Genomic DNA, 27386 nt, shown 5'->3' with positions numbered 1-27386 from the left:
TTGGGACAGCTGAAACAGCACCAATGACTTGTGGCCACCTCTCTTCTTTGTGAGACTTGGATGCTGGGGCTATCCTCACATGAATGCCCCAAAAAGACTCACAAGTACAACTTTGAGTTCTAGAATGATTGCTGGAATTTTTTTATGTGATGCTGTCAAAGCTGATGGCCACTTTACTAAAAGGTTCTTCAACCGTGCATGAACACGTTGATGGAGGATAATATTTATCATTTTTATTCGGTCATTTTTTTGGCATACCTTTTTACATTCATGCCGAAGTTGACTGACAGATTATTTATACAAGAGGCATTTGGTGCCATGATAGTGAGGCACAAGAACAAATTGGTCATTTTTCTTGAGCATCGACGTCTGAGGAAACGCCACTATTAACTTTTTTTTCTTTTTCTTCCGTCGACTTTTTTTGTAATCATCGCATTGAGAGGCTTCATGAGAGACACGCAAGTGTCCTGTGAAACATCCATAATCTAACGTTCGAAACTTTCCCTAACACTGGAGCTGTACCGCAAGTAGCGGTGTTGACCGCATCTTTCTACCGAGGACCAGTGAGCAGACGTCGGCTGCCTCAAGGTAGGTGGCATCACCACAGACTCTCAGTGAAGTCTGCCGCGCGTCGGCAGTTATTTCGTCTTCAATGAGAATATTTCTGTCCGTAAAGGTTGATATGTTTCAAGTTTGGGGGCTATGCCATTTTCTTGCACGCAGACTGAGAGAGCACACGTGCGTAAAAGCGTATTTCTGATTCCTTCTACACTTAAATGAAGGCGTTGTTGCTTTATTGCTTTTTCTCTAACGCGCGACGAATGTTTGGCTTGATGCAGTCTAGTGACCTCATAAAACGTGCACGTGTAGATGACTCTTTTCATTCTTGTAAAACCACACACGGCTGAACCGATAATTCAAACCAGAGCCGAGATGCAACATTTGGTCGAAGACGTCAGCGTCATACGTCATTCATTTAGAAGTGTGCACCAATGGGAATGCGTCGTTTGGGTCCAGTTTAACGTCATTCGCGGGCGCGTAGTTCGACCAAAAACAGGATAATTTTAATGGAAATCACACCGAGCTTTATTACATAGAAATGATTTTACAATGCAGATATAAACTGCTCAAAAATAAATGGAACACTTGGAGTTACATTATGCTGTTTAAGTGCGCCCTTCATTTTTGAGGCAGAATAGTTTAGCCACTGATCCTCTTCAGAGAGTCAATGTTAATTGCGTAGATGTAGGCAACGGTATTGTTACATAAAAGCCTTGTTCAAGTTTACTCTCAATGACAAATGTAACCCTTCCATTAAAACTACAATCTAACACCGTAATCAATCACTGTTGCCATTGCAGTGTACTGTACAACAGTGAAACACAAATGTTGATCTCTCGCAGTCATTTAAACTTTTGTACTACAACCCGTAATATATTAAGAATAAACACTACCATGCAAACAGTGCTTACTTCAAATAATTATCAAACATTTGTTGCTTTACCAAAGATTCCCATTAATATTACTAAGCTGGATGAAGTATGGATAGAAAAGAAAAGGAATTCTTTAAAAAAAATGAAACAACACTGGATTTGAGGGTGTTTCCTAACCTTTGATTGGTAAAATACAATGTCAAGAGAACCTCTGTATTGAAGCACATTAGAACAATGATAAAAATGTAATTATGCAGTTCTTCTGTGTGCACAGAACCACATTCAACCAAATCCCATTCAATAAACACTCCCACTATCTACTCTATTGGTAACATAGTAATTAGGAAACACGTTAAATCGTTTGATCATCTCTTAGTATAACATATTATACTGGCCTGAGCTCATTATGCCAGAGTCTTTCTTAAAGCATGCACATGCCTTTTGTACACTTTTGTGATATAATATATTATCTCAATAATGTCAGCCCTCCAAGGAGTCTGTAAATTAGTGGTACAGTGAGGACTTTCTCATGTACATTTGTCGTAATGTACTACAGATGTGTCTTTGTAAGCTGAACAAGGAAGACAGTGCCACAAAGCTTTATAAGACGTCTTGTTTCACAGTCAAACACTCAGCTCATCTGCGTTACAGGATGTGCATCCAAATCGAGCAGAAAGCAGTTTGCTATTCAAGAAAGGAAGGCATTCCATGACTGGTCCCCATTAGGGCTCCCAACACTCACGTGCCATTAGCCCGTGCAGGGTCCTTCATTGCATAGCCCTCAGGGTTTTTAAATTACAAGTAGTGAAGCTAGAAGGGAGCGCCTTGAATCTCTCCCAAACATACATCACCACCCACCTCATCTATTTAGCTTCAAAACAGTATTTATTTTTTTCATTACATTTTTTTCCAAGTTAAAGTAACACAAAACTGTAATTGCAGCCAGACAGGAATAGTGGAAATGTAATGTGAGCAAGGTTGTGTCTGAGCTGTCCACTACCTCATTCTGAGTGACATGGGGACGACTATTGATTGACGGCACTGATGTCCAAGAGTGACAGTGTTCTGTAAATTGACCAGAGATGGGGAACTTTAGTCAATTGACTTGACTCGAGTCAGACTCGAGGTACTATATTTCGGACTGGTGACTCGCTTGCCAAAAACTTGAGAATGACTTGACTTGGGATTTGGTATTGAATTAACTCGACTTGAACTACATGACTCTACAAGTCACCTTGTTCATAGTTTGAAATTTACATTTTAACACAGCTTGCCTTTTTAGAGAAGCATGAGTGGTTTTGTTTTGTTTCGTTCACGCCAGCGTGACAGTCCAGTCAGCGTCACTTGTTGGTATGTGACTTCAACAGAAATGGAAGAAACTCAGAGGATCATTAATTTGAATTACGGTAATGGATTATTTAGGTCAGCACGGTGGTCAACTGGTTAGCACGTCGGCCTCGCAGTGTAGAAATGTAGGGTTCAGTTCCGGCTTCGGCCTTCCTGTATGGAGTTTGCATGTTCTCCCTGTGGGTTTTCTCTGGGTATTCCGGTTTCCTCCCACGTTTCCAAAAACATGCATGACAGGCTGATTGAGCACTCTAAATTGTCCTTTGGTGTGAGTGTGCACCCTCTGCGTTTGGCTGGCAAACCAGTTCAGGGTGTACCCCGCCTATTGCCAAAAGACAGCTGTGATGGGTTACAGCACACCCACGACCATTGTGAGAATAAGCGGATTCGAAAATGGTTTGTTGGATGGATTATTTTGTTGATGACTGCAAAAATAGGATGGCAAAATGCACTGTTAGCACCACACATAATGAGTACATAACCACAACACCGAACATCATCCATCATTACAAAACCCACAAATAGGTAAGAGAAAGTCACTGTGTAGCTAGCCATGTGAACATTGATTTAGGAGCATCAAAGATTTGATTTAATTCGCAACTCAATATGGGATGGCTTCTGCAAACTGACCGAACAGTTCGTTTTAATTGTGGCATTTCTGTTCGCATAGTCACCCACGTTCTCCCCCGTACCCTCTATTTCAGTGTTTTTCAAACCCTGTGCCGCGGCATACCGGTGTGCCGCGAGACATTATCAGGTGTGCCACGGGAAAATATCCAATTTGTATGCCTGTGCGGTCTATCACCCAGCAAAGTAATCTTGTAGTAACCTTCCATACCGCTAGGAAGCAGCGACAGCTAGCCAATTGCCTTGTGTTGAGACTAGAGACAAGCGAATTTGTGACGCATGAATGCCGGACAACGGTGAAACAATATGAAAGATTATAAAATACTTTTTTCTTTGTGTTTGTTTGATTCCAATTCAAGCTGTGACAACGTCATTCTTCAATGTTAAAGAACGGTTATCGTAACAATATAACACGTTAATTGTTAAAACAAGCTTATTTTTTCACATTTTTTCAATGAAAGAAGTGTGCCTTGGCCTAAAAAAGTTTGTAAAACACTGCTCTATTTAATAACAAAGTCAAGTGAAAGTAGCTCCTATGCTGCAAATTACATACGTCAATGTTGAAATGAAAAAAAAAAGTGAAGCGACATGTTGCTGTAGCATAACAGTTGCTAGCAGCCAACTGTGGAGAGGAAGATGTGTGGAGACGTTTTGGGATTCAGGGATGATTGTTTTGATGAAACTAGGAAAAAGACAACAGCTAGGCGTGAATCTCGAAAATAAAAGACAACACCATCGACAAACGACAATATTTCCGTTCATCTGTTTCAAGTATGAGAGCTTTGTGAACTTGCAGTAGTTTTGTTAGCTCGACAGTTTAGTTCACACATCACTGGTCAAATTCTTCATGTCAGTTCTGCATTTAATTAAATTAGAAGCCAAGAAAGCAATAGATTGCATACCAGAGACACTTTTATCTTTATTTTTTTTTAGAATAAAACAGCGATGTTAACTAATGCATGTGAAGTTCACTCAACTTCAAAAACGGATAGCCAACAGAGTACACAAAGTGAATGCCTTTCATTGATCTGTCTACACACACGAATTAGATTTGGGCAACAGAGTGGAAAGAACAATAACATGTCGTTTTTAAATTTGACGATTACACGTTTACTCCCACTTTGATCATATTTCAGTATTTGTCACCACATTAACAGTGTGCCACTCATATAAACATCAGTATGAAAAAAATATACAGACTTGATTTAGGACTTCAGATTTAATTGTCTTACTCTGGATATATGCAGATATATACAGTGGCGCGTTTTAAGATTGTTGTTCCTGTAAAAACCAACTTCTCTCCCCGCCCCTCCAAAAATGTTTTGAATGCTGCTATTTATATTTTGTCGTAACTGATTGTGACTTAAGTATATGTTATCTCTTTACCTGCGTGATAATACAGGACATATAAATAGAATTTTCAACCAAGTAGTCGGGAAACAGTTGCTTTACAAGGAGATACGTGATAACAGTGCAGATAGGACAACTGTCAGTGGGGAATAACAGAAACCCAATTTGGAGCCATGAAATAACAGATCATTGAAAGCGTTGCTGAAATAGAATGACGCAGTGATCGTGTAATGGTCGATACACTGCGTTGTGGCTGCAGCAATTCTGTTTGGAATCCTGGTCAAGGCATGTGCAAAGAACATACCGGTACTTAACTTCTAGGGCAGCCCGGTGGCACGCGGGCTGGAACCGGCCCCCAAGGAGGTTCGATCAGGCCAGCAGGATCATTTAAAAGGGAAAAAATACCTAAGACACGGAATGAATATTTTTAAGAAGGTGCAACCTACCGACTGCTGTCAGGCTGATGAATAAAAAATAATAATAATAATAATTAAATGATGTGAAGAAAAATCGTAAATAGTACTGCGATTTATCCATTTGTGTTCATATTGTATTTAATTGAAAGAAGGTTGTTTTTTTTTTCTCTTTCTCCTTTCTTCTTTCTACATACATTCTTGCTGCTGGAGGCTGTAAATTTCCCCAGTGTGGGACGAATAAAGGATATCTTACCTTATCTTATCTTATCTTATCTTATCTTATCTTATCAATTCATGGAGTATCAGCTGTTGTCTTCTTCTCTGTTTTGATCAGAGTAGAAGACAACATTGTTTTGATCAGAGAAGAAAAGCAGCCTTAGTCTGTCACTGAGACAGACCCAACACAGCAGACGCTATCAAGGATGCGAATACTTTATTCTTTACACATTTAATAGCACTCTCCTTAGTTTGTAAGGTGTAGGCAGGGATTCAATTCAGATTTTATATGGACATGTGTAAATGGTTTCAAAATTCCTTTGTTTATAAATCTCGTTTAATCTTAAAATGCATTACTCTATTTTTTCAATACCAATTACTTGTTAAAGTTTTGTGAATGATAAAAGAAAATTGCGCATTTGTCTAAGGAAATCTAAGATGCTTCATGAAATGTTTTGTAAAGTACAGTATATGTTCAGTAATTTCAAAATTTTCCTAATGTTCTTGTGCTTCTGTAAACCAAAACAAAGGAAATACATATTATTTTGGTCATTCATAGTAGAGTATGGTATAATACTAATAGTCCGGCCCACTTAACATCTACCGAGGCTGTTTGTGGCCCACAATGTGAAATGAGTTTGACACCCCTGGTGCAGAGGCTTCAATTCTCCCTGTGTGGAGTTTGCATGTACGACCCGGGCCTGGGTGGCTTTTCTCCGGGTGCTCTGGTTTCCTCCCACCTTCCAAAATCATGCATGGAAGGCTGACTGAACACTCAAAATTGTCCCTAGGCGTGAGTGTGAGCGGTTGTTTGTTTCTGTGTGCCCTGCGATTGGCTGGCAACCAGTTGAGGGTGTCCCTCGCCTACTGCCCGAAAACAGCCGGGATAAGCTCCAGCACCCCCCGCGACCCCTGTGAGGATAAACGGATCGGAAAATAGATGGATGGATGGATGCAAGAGAATGTGAGTCATGTTGATCAGCAAGGAATTATTCTGAAATTCTGCACTAATAATGGCCTATCAAAATAATGTTTTTATAATTTAGTGTTTTAAAACTTGTCATGCGTTTACAAGAATAGCCTATCAGAGACAAACGGCGTGACTGAAGGCTTGCCATACACACGCAGACTCACGTGCAGCCTGAGTGTCTTAGGCCGTATTATTTACTTCCAGTAAGTAACTGAAATTAAAAAGCAATTGGTCAGCTCTCAAAACTAACAAGGGTGATTACAACATAGTCGATCATGAATAAGTCACACTTGAGATGTATCAGCCGTGGCTAAGAACAAATTGATAACATGATCCTTCTTACAGTGCATTTCTTGTGCACGTTCACACGATTGAGGGGCATTGCTTTGGTCAGAGACTCAAGGTGGGGAGGGAGGAGTCTAGTGAGACTACATTCATATCCATCCATCCATCCATCCATCTTCTACCGCTTATCCAGGGCCGGGTCGCGGGGGCAGTAGCTTTAGCAGGGAAGCCCAGACTTCCCTCTCCCTAGCTACTTCTTCCAGCTCTCCCCGGGGGATCCAGAGGCGTTCCCAGGCCAGCTGGGTGACATTAGGGGTGTTCACACGGCAAGATTTGGTCCGGTGCTATGCCGGGGCTGCCCCAGTAGAGCGTTCACATGTGCAAATTAGCTCCAGCGTAGCCCCGGAAAACAGCTTACACCGGACCAAATTTGATCCACCTCAGGGAGGTGGTTTAAAAATTTGCTCCAGGGCAAATGCTCGTTTGCGAAGCAGCACCGATGTAAATTTGCATGTGTGAACGCAACTGGGTTAAATTTGCTCCAGAGCAAATGCTTGTGAAGAGTACGTATGGCGAGAATGCGTTTCATGCTCTGTCGGACTTCCGTAATGTGTTTGTTTAATAACGACACAAGACTTGGCTGGTAACATCTTTCCTTTGTAGGAGACTGGACTGTCTCCGAGTTGTTTGTGTAGTTTGTTCCTTTGTTGTGTGATCACAACCCCCCGCACCCCGTATAAATTATTTTGATTTCCTCTCTTGATTTTCTGTTTGGCCCATTACGTGTTTGCTTTTCTGAGTGTCATTGAAGTCATCATTGATTTACGTTTTCGGGGGCGGTCACTCTCGAGCAGAAGGCACGGAGACCGAGAAGGAGAAGGACATGCCTGTCCAGTCATCACTTGAGTTGTGTATACGTTTTAAAAAGAACCAACATGACAGCTCATTTGTTTTCGTTTTGCTCCGCTGCAGAAACTGCCGTGTGAACGCAAGTGGGGCTGCACCGAGGCTGTGCAGGTGCTGACACGCTCAGCGGCTTTGTACGTGTGAACGCTCCACACAATTTGCTGCGGTGCAAAATATATCGCAATAAAATACGTTGGTGCAGCACCGGAGCAAATGTGTGCCGTGTGAACACCCCTATTGTCTCTCCAGTGTGTCCTTGGTCATCCTCGGGGTCTCCTCCCGGTGGGACATGACCGGAACACCTCACCAGGGAGGCGTTCAGGAGGCATCCGGATCAGATGCCCAAGCCACCTCATCTGGCTCCTCTCGATGTGGAGGAGAGGCGGCTCGACTCAGAGCCCCTCCCGGATGACCGAGCTTCTCATCTTATCTCTAAGGGAGAGCCCGGACACCCTGCAGAGAAAGATAATTTCGGCCGCTTGTATTTGGGATCTCGTCACATAGCTCGTGACCATAGATGAGGTTTGGAACGTAGATCGACCGGTAAATTGAGAGCTTCACCCTTTGGCTCAGCTCCTTCTTTACCACGACAGACTAATACAAAGTCCGCATCACAGCAGACGCTGCACCGATCCGCCTGTCGATCTCTTGCTCCCTCCTGCCCTCACTCATGAACAGGACCCCAAGATACCTAAACTCCTCCACTTGGGGCAAGATCTCCTCCCCGACCTGCAGGGGGCACTCCACCCTTTTCCGACTGAGGACCATTGTTTCAGATTTGGAGGTGCTGATTTTCATCCCAACCGCTTCACACTCGGCTGCAAAATGCTCCAGTGAGAGTTGGAGAGCCCTGCTTGAAGGAGCCAACAGCACCACATCATCTGCAAAAAGCAGAGATGCAATACTGACGGTACCAAAACAGACCCCCTCAACGTTTCTGCTGCACCTAGAAATTCTGTCCATAAAGGTTATGAACAGAATCGGCGAAGAAGAAGGGCATCCTGGGCGGAGTCCTACCCTCACTGGAAATGATTCCGACTTATTGCCGGCAATGCGAACCAAACTCTGACATCGGTGGAATAGTGCCAATACAGCCCATATCAGGGGGTTTGGTACCCCATACCCACGAAGCACCCCCCACAGAACTCCCCGAGGGACACAGTCAAACGCCTTCTACAAGTGCACAAAACACATGTAGACTGGTTGGGCAAATTCCCACATGCTCTCGAGGACCCTGCTCAGGGTGTAGAGCTGGTCTACTGTTCCACGGCCGGGACAAAAACCACACGGCTCCTCCTCAATCTGAGGCTGGAGAGGGGTGCTGATGGACCCTACTCTCCAGAACCCCTGAATAGACCTTACCAGGGAGGCTGAGGATTGTGATCCCTCTGTAGTTGGAACACACCCTCCGGTCCCCCTTTTTAAAAAAAGGGACCACCACCCCGGTCTGCAATTCAGAGGCACTCTCCCCGCTGACCACGCGATGTTGCAGAAGCATGTCAACCAGGACAGCCCCACAACATCCAGAGCCTTGAGGAACTCCGGGCGGATATCATCCACCCCTGGGCCCTGTCACTGAGGAGCTTTTTGACCACATCAGTGACTTCGACCACAGAGATAGGAGAGCCCATCTCAGAGTCCCCAGACTCTGCTTCTTCCAAGGAAGGCATGCTGGTGGAGTTGAGGAGGTCTTCGAAGTACTCTGCCCACTGGTTGAGACTGACCTGAGTCGAGGTCAACAGCGCCCCATCCCCACTGTACACAGTGTTAGTGGTGCACTGCTTGCCCTTCCGCAGAGGTCGGATGGTGGACCAGAATTTCGTCCGGAAGTCGGCTTCCATGGCCTCACCAAACTCCTCGACGGCCACAACTCAGATTGGCCGCCTCAACAATAGAGGCACGACAAATGGTCCATTCAGACTCAATGTCCCCTGCGTCCCCCGGGACATGGGAAAAGCTCTGCCGGAGGTGGGAGTTGAAACTACTTCTGACAGGGGATTCAGCCAGACCCACGTTGCCTCTTCCGGCTGAGCCCGGCCGGGCCCCATGGGTGCAGGCCCGGCCACCAGGCGCTTGCCAACGAGCCCCACCCCCAGGCCTGGCTCCGGAGGGCGGCCCTGGTGACCCACGTCTGGGCAAGGGAAACTGGGTTCCATTTATTTTGTTCATCAAAGTGTTTTTTGGAGTCGTGCTTTGTCTGGTACCTCACCTAGGACCTGTTTGCCATGGGTGACCCTGCCAGGGGCATAAAGCCCCAGGCAACTTAGGTCCTCGGAACATTGGGACTCACTAACCCCTACACCATGGTAAAGTGACGGCTCACAGAGGGGAGATTCATATCTTGCAAGCATTTTGAAAACTGGAACCTCCCTTTAATTTTAACTTGTCATATCTGTTTCCGAAACAGCATGAAATGAAAACCAAGGGAAATGCTTGTGCTTTAAGTAATCTGTTATTTGATTAGTGCTACGTCGAACTTCACAGTGCAGAGGTACCGGGTTCAATTCCAGCTCCGGCCTCCCTGTGTGGAGTTTGCATGTTCTCCCCGGGCCTGCGTGGGTTTTCTCTGGGTGCTCAGGTTTCCTCCCACATTCCAAAAACATGCGTGGCAGGCTGATTGAACACTCTAAATTGTCCCTAGGTGTGAGTGTGAGTGTGAATGGTTGTTCGTTTCTGTGTGCCCTGCGAGTGGCTCGCAACCGATTCAGGGTGTCCCCCGCCTACTGCCCGAAGACGGCTGGGATAGGCTCCAGCACCCCCCGCAACCCTAGTGAGGATCAAGCGGCTCGGAAGATGAATGAATGAATGAATGAATGATTAGTGCTAGCTGCAACTGGCATATTAATGCAAATTTCTCTCTGAAATGCACAGGTTAATAAATTGAAGCTCTTTTGTTGTGCCACTGGTGTGCCAATGAACATGACGCAAGTTGCAGTATGAAAATGGCATTGTCAGCTGATCTGTCAGCCTGTCACTGTGAGAGTTGACCACAGTTCACTTACTCACTGCTGTGCTCCAACTGAAAATAAATTCACTCAACTCTGCCAATCTCTCTTTTTGCCCCCATCCATTTTTAAATCTCTATATCCCTCCCTCAGTGGTTCTTAACCTTGTTAGAAGTATCGAACCCAACCGGTTCATCTGCACATTCACCGAACCCTTCACTAGTGAAAATTAATGACATAATTTTTTTACAACTTCAAGACATAAAAAACAAATTCAAGTGTAAATGTTTTAACTGTGCAAAAAAATGGACCATCCGGTGATGGCCAAGCGGGCGTGTTATGACTAATTAACATGTTGAGTCAGGCGTGTCTTCACCTCCATGGCAGAGGCCCCCGTGCGGACCACTGAGACTGTTTCACCGAACTCCTAGCGTTCGATCGAACCCAGATTAAGAACCACTGCCCTCCCCTCATGCAACGTTCACATTGCAGTGTGTGATGTCCATATTGGATATTTCGTTCAATCCAATTTTTTTATGTGCGCATTCACATTACAAAAACAAAAGGCGATAGCAAATGTGACACACATGCACACAAAACACAACGTCAAATGACGTGCACCAAAAAATGTGAGTGTGGCACATTGAAATGAATATGTTTCCAAATGAAAGGCCTCATCATTTCATCATCTCGTATCGCCAGAGTCGGGAGGTGGGAGGACGTAGACATTTTGTTGAGAAATGAAGCGGCGATATATACTGTATATATACTGTATATATATATTTTTTTTAATCCTCGTCTCACCCCTTGGGTGGTGTCCGTCCCTAATTCAGCTCGGGTCCTCTACCAGAGGCCAGGAAGCTTGAGGATTCTGCGCAGTATCCTTGCTGTTCCCAGCACAGCACATTTCTGGACTGAGATGTCCGATGTTGTTCCCGGGATCTGTTGCAACCACTCATCTAGTTTGGGGGTCACTGCCCCGAGTGCTCCGACCACCACAGGCACAACTGTCACATTTACCTTCCAGGCTCTCTCCAGCTCGTCTCTGAGGCCTTGGTATTTCTCGAGTTTCTCATGTTCCTTCTTCCTGATGTTTCCATCACTTGGGACCGCTACATCCACTACAACGGCTTTCCTCTGCCCTTTATCTATGATCACGATATCTGGTTGGTTCGCCATTACCATCTTGTCCATCCCAAATCCAGCACCCTGAGACTATACGCAAGCCGAAAGGAAGGAGGCCGGGGACTAGTGAGTGTGAGAGCCACTGTCCAGGATGAAACATCCAAGCTCCATGAATACATCAAGGAGAAGGCTCCAACGGATGACATACTCAGAGAATGTCTCAGACAATGGGGAACAGTAGATGAGGCGCTGGAAGAGGGACCATCATGGGAGGACAAGCCCCTACACGGGATGTACCACCGGACTATAACTGAAGCGGCCGAGCTCAAGAAGTCCTATCAGTGGCTAGAGAGGGCTGGCCTGAAGGACAGCACAGAGGCACTCATCCTGGCTGCTCAGGAGCAGGCCTTGAGCACCAGAGCCATCGAGGCCCAGATATACCACACCAGACAAGACCCAAGGTGTAGGTTTTGCAAAGAGGCACCTGAGACGATCCAACACATAACTGCAGGGTGTAAGATGCTGGCAGGGAAAGCATACATGGAACGCCGTAAACCAGGTGGCTGGCATAGTCTACCGAAACATCTGTGCGGAGTATGGACTGGAAAACCCAAGGTCAAAATGGGAAACACCTCCGAAGGTGGTGGAGAATGACAGAGCGAAGATCCTGTGGGACTTCCAGATCCAGACTGACAAGATGGTAATGGCGAACCAACCAGATATCGTGATCATAGATAAAGGGCAGAGAAAAGCCGTTGTAGTGGATGTCGCGGTCCCAAGTGATGGAAACATCAGGAAGAAGGAACATGAGAAACTCAAGAAATACCAAGGGCTCAGAGAGGAGCTGGAGAGAGCCTGGAAGGTAAAGGTGACAGTCGTGCCTGTGGTGGTCGGAGCACTCGGGGCAGTGACCCCCAAACTAGATGAGTGGCTGCAACAGATCCCGGGAACAACATCGGACATCTCAGTCCAGAAATGTGCAGTGCTGGGAACAGCAAGGATACTGCGCAGAACCCTCAAGCTTCCTGGCCTATGGTAGAGGACCCGAGCTGAATGAGGGACGGACACCACCCGAGGGGTGAGATGAGGATTTTTTTTTTTATATATACATGTATATATAGAGATATATATACTGTATATACAGGTATATATAAATCAATTGGGGACCAGAAAACTCAAGAGCAACCGAGGCTAACACAAAAACATCTGTCTGACAAATAGGATCTAAACCACTCCAGAGTGCTAACAAATAATGCCCAGCTGGTGCTGCAAAGGAGCCAACAGAATACTGTGGTCCACCATATCAAACGCTGCAGTCAGATCCAACAAAACATGACACAGATAGTTTCCAGTGTGATTTGGCGGCAAGATATCATTAAAAACTCATAATGTAGAAAATTGTCAGCCCCACCCTTTTCTGTCCTTATTAGCAGGACAAATCCACTCTTAGCGTACCTCAGACCAAAATTTAATCTTAGAAAACAATCTTTTCAGACATAAGATGTCTGTCTTCTGATGTCCTTTGTCAGAAAGGGGTAAAATATGGACAAAAACAGGCAGATTGTCTTTGAGTGTACGAGTTTTAAAATAATCCAGTGACAAACACTAAATACAATGATATCCGAGTGTGCTGCTGTGAAGACAAGTTCATTGAGCACCGTGCATAACCTTGAAATGTTGTTTGATGGGACTGTTGCAAACGTCAGACCCCTTTATGACTAGTGACCCAAATGAAAAATAGTAAATAACAATATGAAGACCCTCCTCAACATATAAAGCTGTACTGCATATGTTGGTTTAATAATAAGATAGGAGAAGATGTCCTTTATTCTTCCCACACTGGAGAAATTTACAGCCTCCAGCAGCAAGAATGTAGGTAGAAAGAAGAAAGAAGAAAAAAACAAACAAACACCGTTCAATTAAGTGCAATATAAATACAAAATGGATAAATCGCAGTGCTATTTACAATTGTTTTTCACATCACTTAATTATTATTATTATTATTGTTGTTATTTGTATATATGTTGTTAATCCTACATCCGATGATATTGTGTTTGGAACTTAATTTATACAATAATAATTCAATTATCTTTTTCCAGTTAGCAACAAGCCACTTTTCCTCTGTGAATCCCCATGGTGAAATGAGCTCAGAGGAGCACCTTCTCAATCTAGCATTTCAAGGCGGACATAATTTGGCCAGACCAAAAATCAAACTTATTCCAATGCATTTGAACTGGGACTTAATAGAGAACTGTAAAAACACAGAGACCGAACTGTCAGTAATCTGATTAATTTGTGCGTGTAACAATTGCCTTGTATGTCTGCCAGTTGCGCTCCAGTCAGCCTGATTCCAATCATGTAAGGGAGTGGTTCCATGCTGCTCACAACAGCACATTGTAACCTCATAGTTGTAAGCAAGCATGAGTGCATGGAAGGAAAGCTAGTGGCTTGCATGTGGCAGTTTTAATAAAACACTCCTCTTTCTTTTCAACAACGAGCACTGAAAGATCCTTTTTCAATACTTGATTGCATCATAATAGAAGACTAACTTTGATCGCAATTTGGTTGTCCGTAAACACAATTCTGAAGACGAAAACAAAACAAAAACATATGCTTCGACATAAACCATAACATTAGGCCTGGACTCACTCCGCAGGTCTTTAATACCAAATTTTGGCTTTTGTGTCTATATCGTTTTTATTTGCTTAGTTGTACGATTAACATGTGCATTCAATGACTCACACAGCCCCACAGTTACAGTGTTTTTCCCTGATTTATTACATTGGCAGCTATCAGACTCATGTCAGATATTTATTCGCATATGAGCAAGGCTTGTTTTGGCGGCAATCCAATTCCATGGCTTTTTTCACTCGCATATCCTATCCAGACCGGGCCACATTGGAGGGGGGGGGCATGTATGTAAATCATGTCGTGTAAATCCAGTCTTAAGTGGAGATCTGAATAAAGGTGTGAATAAGGATTTTTCTTCACCCCATTTTGGTTGGATCATTGCTGGATCAGATATTACAGACATACTGTCTCCCTAAAGTTACAACATAATTCTGTATGAATGTAAAAAAATCTGTTTCAGGTAGGAGGCCAGTCACCATGTGTATTGGTTTTGTGTGATCTCTGATTCTATTCCTCCAAAAGGACAAATACTACTCACAAAAAGTTAGGGATATTTGGGTTACAGGTGAAATTTCAGGACTTGCCCAAAATGCATTCAACCCTTTACAGGTGAACTTAATGTGACATTCTTTCAACTTTTGGGTGCACATGTCCACCTGTAAAATGTTTTAGGACTTTTTGCACAAGTTGCTGTTCTCTAACAAGGAGCTTAATGGCAATTTTTTCTTCTGCTTATCCGAGGCAATAGCTTTAACAGGGAAGCCCAAATGTTCCTCTCCCCAGCTACTTTGCCCAGCTCTTTCAAAGAGGATCCCGAGGCATTCCCAGGCCAGCTGGGAGACATAGTCTATCCAGCTAGTTCTGGGTCATCCCAGAACACAGGTGCATAATACCTCACCAGAGTATACAGGTGGTAGCATAAGCAGATGCCCGAGCCATCTCATCTAGCTCATTTCGATGTGGAGGAGCAGCAACTGTTCTCTGAGCATTTCCTGGATACCAAGCTTCTCACCCTATCTCTAAGGGAGAGCACTCAAACCATCCGGAGGAAACTCATTTTGGCTGCTTGAATCCGCAATCTTGTTCTTTCGGTCACGACCAAGAGCTCATTACCATAGGGGAAGGCAGGAACATAGATCGACCAGTAAATCAACAGCTTTGTTTTTCGGGCCAGGTCCTTCTTCACTAAAATAGACGATACAGAGTCCGCATCGCTGCTGATGTGGCATGGATCCACCTGTCGTTTTCCCGCTAAATCCTCCCCTCACTTGTGAACAAGACAAGACTAGACAAGATACTTGAATTCCTCCACTTATGGCAGGGTCTCATCCCTGACCTGGAGAGGACACTTCACTTTTTCCTGATTGAGAATCATGGTCTCAAATTTGGAGGTTCTCATTCTCATCCCAATTCTCCAATCCCATCTTCACCTCTGACCCATTCCAATAAGAGTTGTAGAGCGTGGCTTGTTGAAGCCAACAGAACTACTTCATCTACAAAAGCAGAGACCCAATACTTACGTCACCAAATCTGACCCCCCCTCAATGCATTGGCTGCACTTTGAAAATGTGTCCATAAAACTCATGTACAGAATCATGGACCTTGTTCTATGTTCACAATCAGAAAAATCAGAGTCTAAAAAAACAGCGTGGTAAAATAGAAGAATGTGAAAAACTAGGGCAAGAGAGAAGCATGGGGGGAAAGACAGAGTTTACATGAAGGGCACAGGGGTTGTCGGCAGGCTGAGGGCGGTAGGACGTGAAGCTTGGAAGGGGCTGTGGACCCATCCAGGAGGAGCGACAGGAGTGGTTCCCAGAGAAAAGGCAAAGCAGCAGCTGGTGAGACAATCACTCTGTGACTGGAGGTGGAGGGGTGATTTGGAGCAGGCGGTGACATCTGTGGTACGATGGATTGTATCTGTGTCTACCTTGAATCCCTTATGCATCCTTGATGAAACCATAACACTCCTCCTGAATCTCAGATTTGACTTTCCGATGGACACTCCTCTCTCGAACTCCCGAGTACACCTTAACAGAGATGATGAGGAGTGTGATCCCTCGGTAGTTGGAGCATAGACTCCAGTACCCCTTAAAACAGGAGACCACCACCCCATTCTGGGTGTCCAGAAGCACTGTTCCCAGCGCATACACAATGTTGCAGCGACGTGACACCCAGAACAGCCTCACTACGTCGAGAGCCTTTAAGAACTCCATGGGGATCTCAACCACTCCTGGGCCATCCAAAGTTTTCTCTTGTGACCTTCTGTGAAATGGAGCCAAAGGGAGTTTTACTCAATCGACTCAGTGACATGGCTAAATGCGTCAAACACATGCTCGTGACATTTTCAAGTGCCAAATTTTAACACCAAACATTAAATTGTGATGGTATCATCAACATGTATTGACGCCCACTTCAATGTGAACATTCATGCTGTCTATGATGAAGAGCCACCTTGTGTGAGATTCTCTTTGCACTGTGTGCACGCTGTCACTGTCAGATTGTACCCATTTTACATCACAGAAACTTTGGCCAACTTTAGACGAACTGTAACGACTGACCTTTTGTCTGTTGTTTGTCGGACCTTCCACAACAGGTCAACTGGTCTGGATCACAGACTAAAAGGGCTTCTGGAGTGCAACAAAGAACAAAGACTCTTTACACATTACAAGTTTGAAGAGTGTCATCCTTGCCATATTACTGAATTCACACATATCCTAAAAGTTTGACACCTTCCACTTTGCCACCCCGTTTAGAGGCACTGCAGCAAATTGTGAATGTCTGTGCTAAAGAAATGGAATTTAACACCTTTTTTTTTCCTCAAGAAAATCATCAACAGGCATTTCATGGATATGAAGTGCAAATCATAAATAAACAAGAACATCACGGAGCAACAATATTTGTTTGTTTGACCCTGTAAGTTTGCATGGCATCCACGCATTTGCGGTGGTTTGCATCAGTATTTCCTGCAGTTCTAAAACAAACTGGGGAGGTGAACTAGAACACTAATGTGCCAATGTGTCTTTGTCAGGAATATGGGAAGCTGTCCTGATGTTATCAGAAGATGAAACTTGTTTCTTGACTTATTCTAGTGACTACGACATTTATCACCATTGTTATGTTTCAGTTATGTAGGACTATTTTGATGGGTGTGTTTCCTCCAAGTGCCTGGTTTCACTGAAAGCTGAGCCAAAAAATAAACGGTAAAGGGGTTTATTCTGCCCTAATTGTCTTGCAAAACATTATTCACATACAACTGAAGCTAGCACACAAAAGATGAAGGTGCTCTCGGGTGATATGTGTATATTTACATCAGCATACAAAAAAAAGCTGTGTTCTAATGTGTTTTTATATGTGCATTTGTCTTCAGCAAGCATGAATAGAGTGTGTGTATAAAGGCATCTTGTAAAAGAAAGTCTGACACTAATAGCCTGTCCACGTGCCAGAGAAGGTATGCTACACTGCTTGGGGCCTTCCCATCTAATAATGAAATGAACAAGGCATTATTTTAGGGCCAAGAGCTTTTTGGACTTTGTTGCTGGTTATCTCCCTTCTCACTCCTTTTTAGTGACTAACAGCTCACTTAAGGTTAGGGCAGAGGTGTCACACTCATTTTTGTGTGTGTGTGGGGGGGGGGGGGGGGTATGTGTGTTTTCTTTATTTTTGTTGCATGGTCAAAGACAGCAAGCAATTTTCACAACTTCAGTTTGGTCAATACTGTAAAACAAGTCGTTCTTAACCTGGGTTCGGTGAGTCGGTCTCAGGGGTTCATGTAGGGGAAGACACACGCAACTCAACATGTTTATTAGTTATGACATGCCCACTTGGCCATCACTGGCTACAGATGATACATGATACATGACATTGCTTGTCCAATCAGTGCTGTGGGAAATTTAGTTTGCTTCGTCATCAACGTGTGACTGTCCTGATAGTACGCCGTACAAAAAAAATATCTCTTGAAATTTAAATTTTTTCTGTTTTTAATCATTAAAATTTTTTATATCTTGAATTTATAAAAAAATATATATATTTATTTATTTTCACTCATGAAGTGTTCAGTGAATGTGCATATTAACTGGTTGGGTTCGGTACCTCTTAAAAGGTTCAGAACCACTGCTGTAAAACAATCACGCATGTGGACTGCCCAATAATATACATTTGTAAATTAAAAAAAATGTCCAAATGTTGACATGGGAGGTTTCGGGCCGACGACAGCTATAAACACAACAAATACCTGAATAACTTATTTTGAAATTAATATCCAGTAAAAAATGAAATATTCAAATTTTCAATTCAGATTCATATTCAAATATTATTACATTAATTTTAAAATGAGGATTCGGGAACAAAAATGCTTGCAGGATTTCAACGTTTCTAAAAGTGAAGACAATTTTCAAGTTTGGCATTTTAGCAATAAAAGCACATAATTTATTCACGCGGGCCACATAAAATGATGTGGCGGGCCGGATTTGGCCCCCGGGCGTTCAGAGTTGACACGTGCTTTAGAGGCTTGCTGTACTGTTCTTTTTTGTCAATCAGAGTTGGAATACCATCTTCTGTCTCCATCATTTCTCCCCTCCCTTCATTTTTCGTGTGTATTTCGGTTATGTGTTAGTAACTCCAAATATCACCTATTACACTGCTGTGGATGGGCTACTTCGATAGCTATACAACGCGCATCTGAATAACTTTCTTGTTGATATGGTTAATTCTCTCTCTTTTTCAAATATCTTAAGTTGTAAAAAGTGATGGTGTGGGATGTTGACCATGGTAACTTTATGTACTGGACGAAAAAAGAAAATACGGTTCACTTGTTGTAAATTCCAGTCTCTTAGAGGGAGAGGGGGAAAGATGTCACAGATGTTAAATAAGAGGGTCTGGCTTACCCAGAAGGAGAGATACCGACGCTCCTTCCTACCGACTGCTGTCAGGCTGCTGAATAAAAATAACAATAATAATAATAATAATAATTAAATGATGTGAAAAACAATTGTAAATAGCACTGTGATTTATCCATTTTGTATTTATATTGCACTTAATTGAACGGTGTTTGTTTGTTTTTTCTTCTTTCTTCTTTCTACCCTCATTCTTGCTTCTGGAGGCTGTAAATTTCCCCAGTGTGGGACAAATAAAGCATATCTTAAAAAACATGCGTGGCAAGTTAATGGAACACTCAAAATTGTCCCTAGGTGTGAGTGTGAGTGCGGATGGTTGTTCGTCTCTTTGTGCCATACGATTGGCTGGCAACTGGTTCAGGGTGTACCACACCTACTGCCCATAGATTCATGAAGATAAACAGTTCCTAAATGGATGGATGGATATTAAAAATACTAATAATAATAAAATCTTAGACTTAGCAACTGTCATGGGATCCAGAGATTGCAACCAAACATTCAGTGTGTGTGTGCGTGCGTGTGTGTATGTGTGTGTGTGTGTGTGTGTGTGTGTGTGCGCATGTTGAATAGGTGTTTGAAGGATTTTTTAGAAAACATCCAACAGGTTTGCAGCACTGAAGGCTCTGTCACTCAAAGTGTCACCAGGTGTGTTTTTTTGTTCTTCCTCATGGGGTCGCACACATTTCTGAAATTATTTAAGATGTTTAATATCATTTTGTTTACCCCGCCAGTTTCGTGACCTACTTTAGCTTGATATTATCCAGTACATTTTATGATACTTTCTTTGCAAGTGACAGACGAGTGCATAAGCAGCACTAGAAAACTGAAACACACTTGTCTTTTTCTTCCCACGGAGATATAAACAGATGACATCACAGGGTGGTCCGCTGTGAGCTGAGCCACGCTGAGTGGGTCTCCGTTGATCTGCCAAACAGATGGAAGTAGCAACATAATAACTGCTGGAAAGAACACTGTGAGAAGAGCACGTTCATACAAATCTGTCAGTTACAGTGGAGACGAGAAAAAAAACAGACTTGTTTTTTTGAAAAAGCAATTAGTTTGATTGGCAAACAGCACTAAATCAGACATTTATGTATTTGATGTTTGTCTCTTCATTGAAAATAATTGGACCAAAAAAAACATTCACAAAGGACTTGGAACCTAAATGTTCCGCGTTTGTTGTTAATTGGGTCAAGAAGTCCGTCCTGTCATGTGTACACAATAAGAGACTTGGAACAACTGGTTGCATCCATCAGTCTTTGCTAGATTGACCTTGCGACATCAAACGGATTTGATATTATCGATATTATCATGACTCTTTCAGTCTTTGCAGTGACATGACACAACCAACAACAATTAGAGAAGCTCGAATAAAACGGGAAAAATTGCAGACGCGAGAGGGGCAGGAACAAAGGGGAAACATGACTCAGCAAAATGAGAAAAAAATCCACTGTAGGAAAAAAAATGGCCAGACAATATACTTGTAGTTTTGTAAATAGTGACCCTGCAAAACGTTTTTAATCTGATAATCAGCTCTGAGATGTGGGTGTGAGATGAAAGTTTTCCAAATCTCAAAATCTTCGGAATCACAAGTATCCTAAATTAGTGTAGTGTAACTATGAGAGGTTTTGTGTTGAGTTGATGTGGCACAGGATGATGGGTGTCACATGCCATCCTAATGACAGACGTCCAATCTAGGGTGTACTACTCTCACCCAAAGTCATCTGGGTGAGTAAAGTGAAGTGGGACTGGAGAACTGAACCAATCCTTCAGTATGTGCGTTCCTCGACAACGGGCAAACTATTGGCTGCAGTTGTTTGTTTACATTTAAACTAACCATCGAGCAAATGTGAGTAATCACACTTTGATCGCGAGATTACAATCCCAGTTAGAGGCAATAAAACTCTGCAACTCCTATTTGCCAAATGTCAATGTTAAGGAAGCTTTTGTATAATTCAAACAACTAATAAGATTTTGTTTCATTTTTTTAAAATTGTCTGATTATATTTCAGAAATCTTTTTTTTCATGTTTTTCTGTCACCTACATCAATGTTACAGTTGCAGTTGTGGTTAAAGAGCAACAGAAATAAAGTTGACTTCAGTTCCCAATAATGCTTAAATGGTGTATCAAAACAGTTAAGCTAAATAACATGTCTGCATATTATTTGCCGAAATCCTATTAAATGTTTCACCGCAATCATGAATTAATTCCATTTCCCCCCTTCCCTCTCCCCATCCCAACCCAGATGAGTGGTCAGCGAGTCCTCACCTATCTGCGGATATTTGGGACCACAATGTTTGGTGTTTCACTCCTGGTGGGCATCTCCACAGCATACATCATGGGCTACCAGTTCTTCACCACAGCCCACAATCATCTGTCCTTTGGACTGTATGGAGCCATCTTGGTTGTCCATCTCCTTATCCAGAGCATCTTTGCACTCTTAGAACACCGAAATATGAAGCGATCCTTAGAGACGCCAATTAAACTGAATAAATCTTTAGCGCTATGCATTGCAGCATATCAAGAGGACCCAAACTATCTGAGGAAATGCCTGGTGTCAGTAAGAAGGCTGACGTACCCCGGAATCAAAGTCATATTGGTGGTCGACGGCAACTCAGATGACGACTTGTACATGATGGACATTTTCAAAGAAATCATGGGATGGGACAATGTCGCCACATACGTGTGGAGGAGTAACTTTCACAGCAGGGGGCCGGAGGAGACAGATGAGAGCTATGCTGAGAGCCTTCAGCAAGTCTCGAGACTGGTCCTAAACAACAAGTGTGTGTGTATCATGCAGAAATGGGGAGGCAAGAGAGAAGTCATGTACACAGCCTTTAAAGCGCTTGGAAGGAGCGTCGACTATGTCCAGGTGAGAATGTAAAACTACACTGAAATGGCAAAAAAAAAAGAAGTCAATAATATAACGGATTACTGTATTCCTTGCATAATATTCCCTTGTTTTTGTCATTGTCCATCTGAAATTAGAATTATAGAGAACACAAGGACGATTGACACCAGAATGTAGGTTAGGGAGCTAATTTGAATAAATCCCTCTTGAGGATTCAGGTGAAAAAAGAAGACACTTTTGACATTTTTACGCTCTGCAATATGAGGTTACAATATTTACAACGTTATGAGATGCTGCTAAGATTCACACCTCATAGTTATGATGTTTTCTGTAAGGTATCTTAAAGGGGAAGTAAAAAAATGTCTACAATCATATGTTCTTTGCACTCTCATTAGTATAAACGTGGTACAGAGGAACCTAAATTTTGAATTGTTGAAATGCTTCTGTGTAACTTCAAATGTTCATAAATCGAGAAAATATTTCCCATTGAAATCAATGGATATTCAATGTGTCCGTTCCAAATGCAAAATGAAGTTATATTTACCTTTTTTTAGTAGCTTTATGTTTAAAAATAAATGAACTGAAATATAGAAACAAGTCAAAACACACATTTATCAGAAATAGAATGCCGGTACTTAAAAAAACAAACAAACATAACTATTTATTGCTGATAACTTTACCAGAAGAGAGGAACAGGGGAAGAAGACTACAGCTCCTCCAATAAATAGTCTTCTTCCATACTAACATGGAGAAAATCAGATTCAGGTGTTTCATATTATGTCGGTTTCTCTCCTAATTCGTTAGTTGATTTTGGCATACCGATTCAGGGAAATGTGTCCTTTTTTTTCATCACATTTTCATTTAAAAGATGAATACTCCATAAATTTCTTTTGATCATTTTTAGTTTGTTTTTTTTCCTGGCTCACACGAGCGAGTGCGTTCTCATGTGTCTTAAAAAAAAAAAAAACACACGTTGCCTGGTTCCAAAACGTGAGAAGAAGAGCACAGATCTTTCTGCTTCTGTATGACAAGCGCTTCCAATAACACTCCCTTGAGCTGCTTCACTTTTCTTAGGAGCCATTCTGACTGTTTCACGCTTTATTTACTTGTTTGGCAAAACATGGCACATGTATGGGATGGCATTCAACCCGGCCGCTATTGACATTGTGATTGGGTGAATGCATTACTGTATATGTAGTTGGAACTTCTACCTCGCCGCCATACACGGGTAAGGCTATATGATGTGAATTACACCAACATTAACCATTTGTTCTCTTATTTAAATATAAAACACCCACATTCTAAATAGACTTTTTTTTTTTTTTTTTTTACAAAAATTAAGTGATTTTCGGACGTCCATTAAGCTAGATTGTGATCGGATGTTCAAGGACATGGAGGGGGAACTTCCGCCTACATATGCAACGAAGCGTTATGCACGTTGCCAATGACGTTTATGCAGCGTGATAAGAACATAGATCCATCCACTTGTCCATGCCCAAACTGTTCGCATCTCGAAAATAGCACGTAAATAAAGGTAATGTTTGGGCGAAAATGTTACGTATATAGGGGCGTTTGTAGCTCAAGGCTCCACTGTATTCCGATTAATATTGTGCTTGTGGATTGGGGATTGTGATTTAAGATGCAAAATCCACCCCTTTGTAGCCATCTCAGGGGCCAAACATTTTGCCCCTTTATGTCTACAAGTACTAAAAATGACATCACAGTGTCGAACGGCTCAGTCACCAATCATGGCTTACCTGTTTTCTGGGTTAGGATTACCTGGAAGTCAAATTCAGGTCAAGAATACAATATGACACCCAGTTTATGTCCTTGCAAAAGCTTTACATAAACTCAATACTGAAATACATTGTAATGACGCCAGCAAGCCGAATACTCGCAAAAGAATCACATACGATTCTGTTGGTGTTCTAAACATGGCTCAGCTATTAAAACGACCATTTAAAGAGGAAAATTGACAAATCCAATACACACACACACACACACACACAGTGTTGCCCCACATTGCAACTTTTTTGAGTTACGAGTCATGGTTTGGTGGATTTTTTTTTGATGAGAGAACTTCACATAAACTTGACGAAAGAGAGAGAAAAAAGAAGAGCAAAAGTCTTTGATGCAATTTCAGCAGGTTGATGAGCAGGAAAATCAAACAAACACACCGAAATTGTTGTCATAGAGCACCATCTTTGTTTAACAAATAGTCTCTGCACAACCGGACTTAATAAATTGCAGATTGAATACATGACCAACATTTCAGAAATCCCCCAGTACTCATGTGGATGCGGTTTTCTGCCCCTCATCTTTTATCACTCCACCAGAGAACCAAAACACAACAATGAAAACACTCACAAGGAGCTACAGTACAGTAAGCCACAACTCACCATTCGACGCTAACACAAAGATTAACCTGGCATCGTTCCTGACGTCACTCATATGTCCTGAAATGCACACACTACACAACATTACAGCGATTGTTGTTGTGACTCAGCTTGTTTTAATGTACAGTAACTGCAATTTAACTTTTGAATGTCTTTTCATTGTCTTTTGTATTGTGTTTTTATAGAATATAATGCTACTTTCTACATATAAAATATCTAAGAAAAAATGTTGGAGTTTGATGGAACAAATTAATGGCATATCAGTTCATTTAAATGGGGACCATTGATTCGGTAGGAAAAAAAAGAGATATGAGCTTGATCACAGGACAAATTATTTCATTAGCCAAGGTGCCACTGTAATCATAAAGATAGATTTGGATATAGGCTATGTTTAATCCCTGGTGCATGGTTAACTTTCTGCCTTAGCAGAACTTCTCTGAGTGTCAGTACACTGCAAGTTTATCGTGTCCTTGTTTGATTCACTAATGGACTTTTGGACCACAAGAGAACAAAAGATAAATGGGGATATAAAAACATGTACAAAAAAAGTCCAAAAGCTGTTAATCATAATTCCAGTGGGTCAAACATTTTGCATGGCTGTACCATGATGTATTGTGTATGGTTGTTTATGTTTTTGTTTTTTTAACCCAGGTGTGTGACTCTGACACCATGCTGGATCCAGCATCATCGGTGGAGATGGTAAAGGTTCTTGAAGAGGACCCCATGGTGGGTGGTGTTGGAGGAGATGTGCAGGTAAGGTAACCAAGCTGCACTTTTAAACTTACCTTTCTACTCGTTATTGTTTTATTGATAGCCTCATACCTCTTGTTTTCTGTGTTTGCTCATACATCTCTGCCTAGATTCTAAATAAGTATGAGTCGTGGATCTCCTTCCTGAGCAGCGTACGGTACTGGATGGCCTTCAACATTGAGCGGGCTTGCCAGTCTTATTTTGGCTGCGTGCAGTGTATCAGTGGACCATTAGGAATGTACCGAAACTCACTCCTGCACGAATTCCTTGAAGACTGGTACAATCAGACCTTCATGGGATCCCACTGCAGTTTTGGGGATGACCGCCATCTTACGAACAGAGTTCTGAGCCTTGGGTATGCAACCAAGTACACTGCACGGTCCAAGTGCCTAACAGAGACACCAATTACATACTTGCGGTGGCTCAATCAGCAGACGAGATGGAGTAAGTCGTACTTCCGAGAATGGCTCTACAACTCCATGTGGTTCCACAAACATCATCTTTGGATGACCTATGAGGCTGTGATTACTGGGTTCTTCCCATTTTTTCTCATCGCCACTGCGATCCAACTCTTCTACCAAGGAAGACTTTGGAACATTTTGTTGTTTCTCCTTATTGTCCAGGCAGTGGCACTGATCAAGTCGACATTCGCCAGCTGCCTCAGAGGCAACATTGTGATGGTGTTTATGTCCTTTTATTCAGTACTGTACATGTCAAGCCTGTTGCCAGCCAAAATGTTTGCAATCGCAACAATCAACAAATCTGGATGGGGGACCTCCGGGAGGAAAACAATTGTGGTGAACTTCATTGGTCTCATTCCAATATCAGTTTGGTTCACCATCCTCTTCATTGGGTTCATCTACACTACGATCCTGCAGGCTAAAAAACCCTTTCCTGAATCAGAAATGCTCATTCTGATCATTGGGGCGGTCGTCTATGCCAGTTATTGGGTGATACTGTTGACTTTGTACGCAGTACTCATAAACAAGTGTGGTAAAAGGAAAAAGGAAACACACTATGACATGGTGCTGGACGTTTGACTTTGCCGACAACACTTAGCATGTACCACCGAAATGCCTTACTGATGCTCTTCTGACAGATGTTCTGATTAAGATGAGCCTCTCTGGATTTTTGTGTTGAGTTCAACTGCAATGGGCAAAACCAAAATGCTCAAACTTGAATAACAAGAATACAAGAATTTCAGGAGCACCATAGGATTCCTAATCATGGGATCACAGTGTCCGTTAGATTGCCTATATTTATTTTAAATGATTTTTGCTCATTTGAAAAACAATGTGCATAGGTTTGCTTTCAGGAGACATGATGACTGAGTATGGCAAGAGGAAGCATTTTCAGTTGGCAGGAAGCGTGCATGGCTTTGTACGGGCAGCTACCTCTTAGACTTGTCATCTGCACTGGGCTTCACGAAGTGTAGCATAGCTCACCCAATGAAACTTCGGAGATTGCTCATTAAGGTTTTCTTAAGCATGAGAAACTCCAGAGCATAACTGTGCAAATCCTTGTTTACCTGAACTGAAAAAGTGAAATAGCAAAGTACCAATTAGTACCGTTGCTTTCAAAAGTGTCTACTTGCTTCCACAATTAGCATTGAACTTGGCAATGTGAACGGCACATATTGCTTATCAGTTATGTGCCAAACTGTACAGTACTCAATTTGGTTTGTGTAACCGTTTTTGTCATCCACTTCTACGTAGTTGTTCCATATTGCTGTACCTTGATGGTATTTTTTTTAATACGAAATATTGCAAAAAAACAAACAAACAAACAAACAAAAACAACAATAACTATAAAATGGAATGCTGCTTTCTTTCTTTTATTGTTTTCAAGTCATATGGGGACGGTTCTGTAAAAGTTTCCCATGTTTGCCTGAGGAGTTTGAAGTAAATGCTTTATTGAAACATTTTTTTATTGTGATAAGACCGCATTTGTTTTGTGTAAAGTATGCTGTATTTACATATTCTTACTTTTTTCAACAGACAATTGTTGGGAAAAAAGCTTCAATGCCGGTTGCCATTTGTTTGTTGTGAACTGCTCTTGTGTAAACAATGTAGAACTGATGTGAAATGAAATCCGAAGAAATATTTTCTCCAAATCAATGACAGGTTTTTGGATGTCCCACATAGAAGTAGGGATGGGAATTTATAAGAATTTAGTGCCTCCATTATCGACACTGCTTATAGATCGAATTCTCTTATCAACCTTCATTAGGTAAGGAGCCAAATGT

General features: G+C 42.3%; 1 protein-coding gene across 1 annotated transcript; it reads left to right on the top strand.

Moving 5' to 3' along the window:
* has2 (hyaluronan synthase 2) lies at positions 1–27374 on the top strand. Its single transcript, XM_052064742.1, has 4 exons — positions 1–588; positions 21390–22016; positions 25043–25144; positions 25252–27374. Exons 2-4 carry the CDS (start codon positions 21390–21392, stop codon positions 26179–26181), a joined length of 1659 nt encoding a protein of 552 aa, XP_051920702.1. The 5' UTR covers positions 1–588; the 3' UTR covers positions 26182–27374.
* The last annotated feature ends 12 nt before the right edge of the window (positions 27375–27386 follow it).

The sequence above is a fragment of the Hippocampus zosterae genome, chromosome 5 (genome assembly GCF_025434085.1).
Source record: "Hippocampus zosterae strain Florida chromosome 5, ASM2543408v3, whole genome shotgun sequence".
Classification (NCBI taxonomy): domain Eukaryota; kingdom Metazoa; phylum Chordata; class Actinopteri; order Syngnathiformes; family Syngnathidae; genus Hippocampus; species Hippocampus zosterae.
Note: the sequence above shows the minus strand (reverse complement) of the source record. Positions and strands in the feature narration are given on the sequence as shown.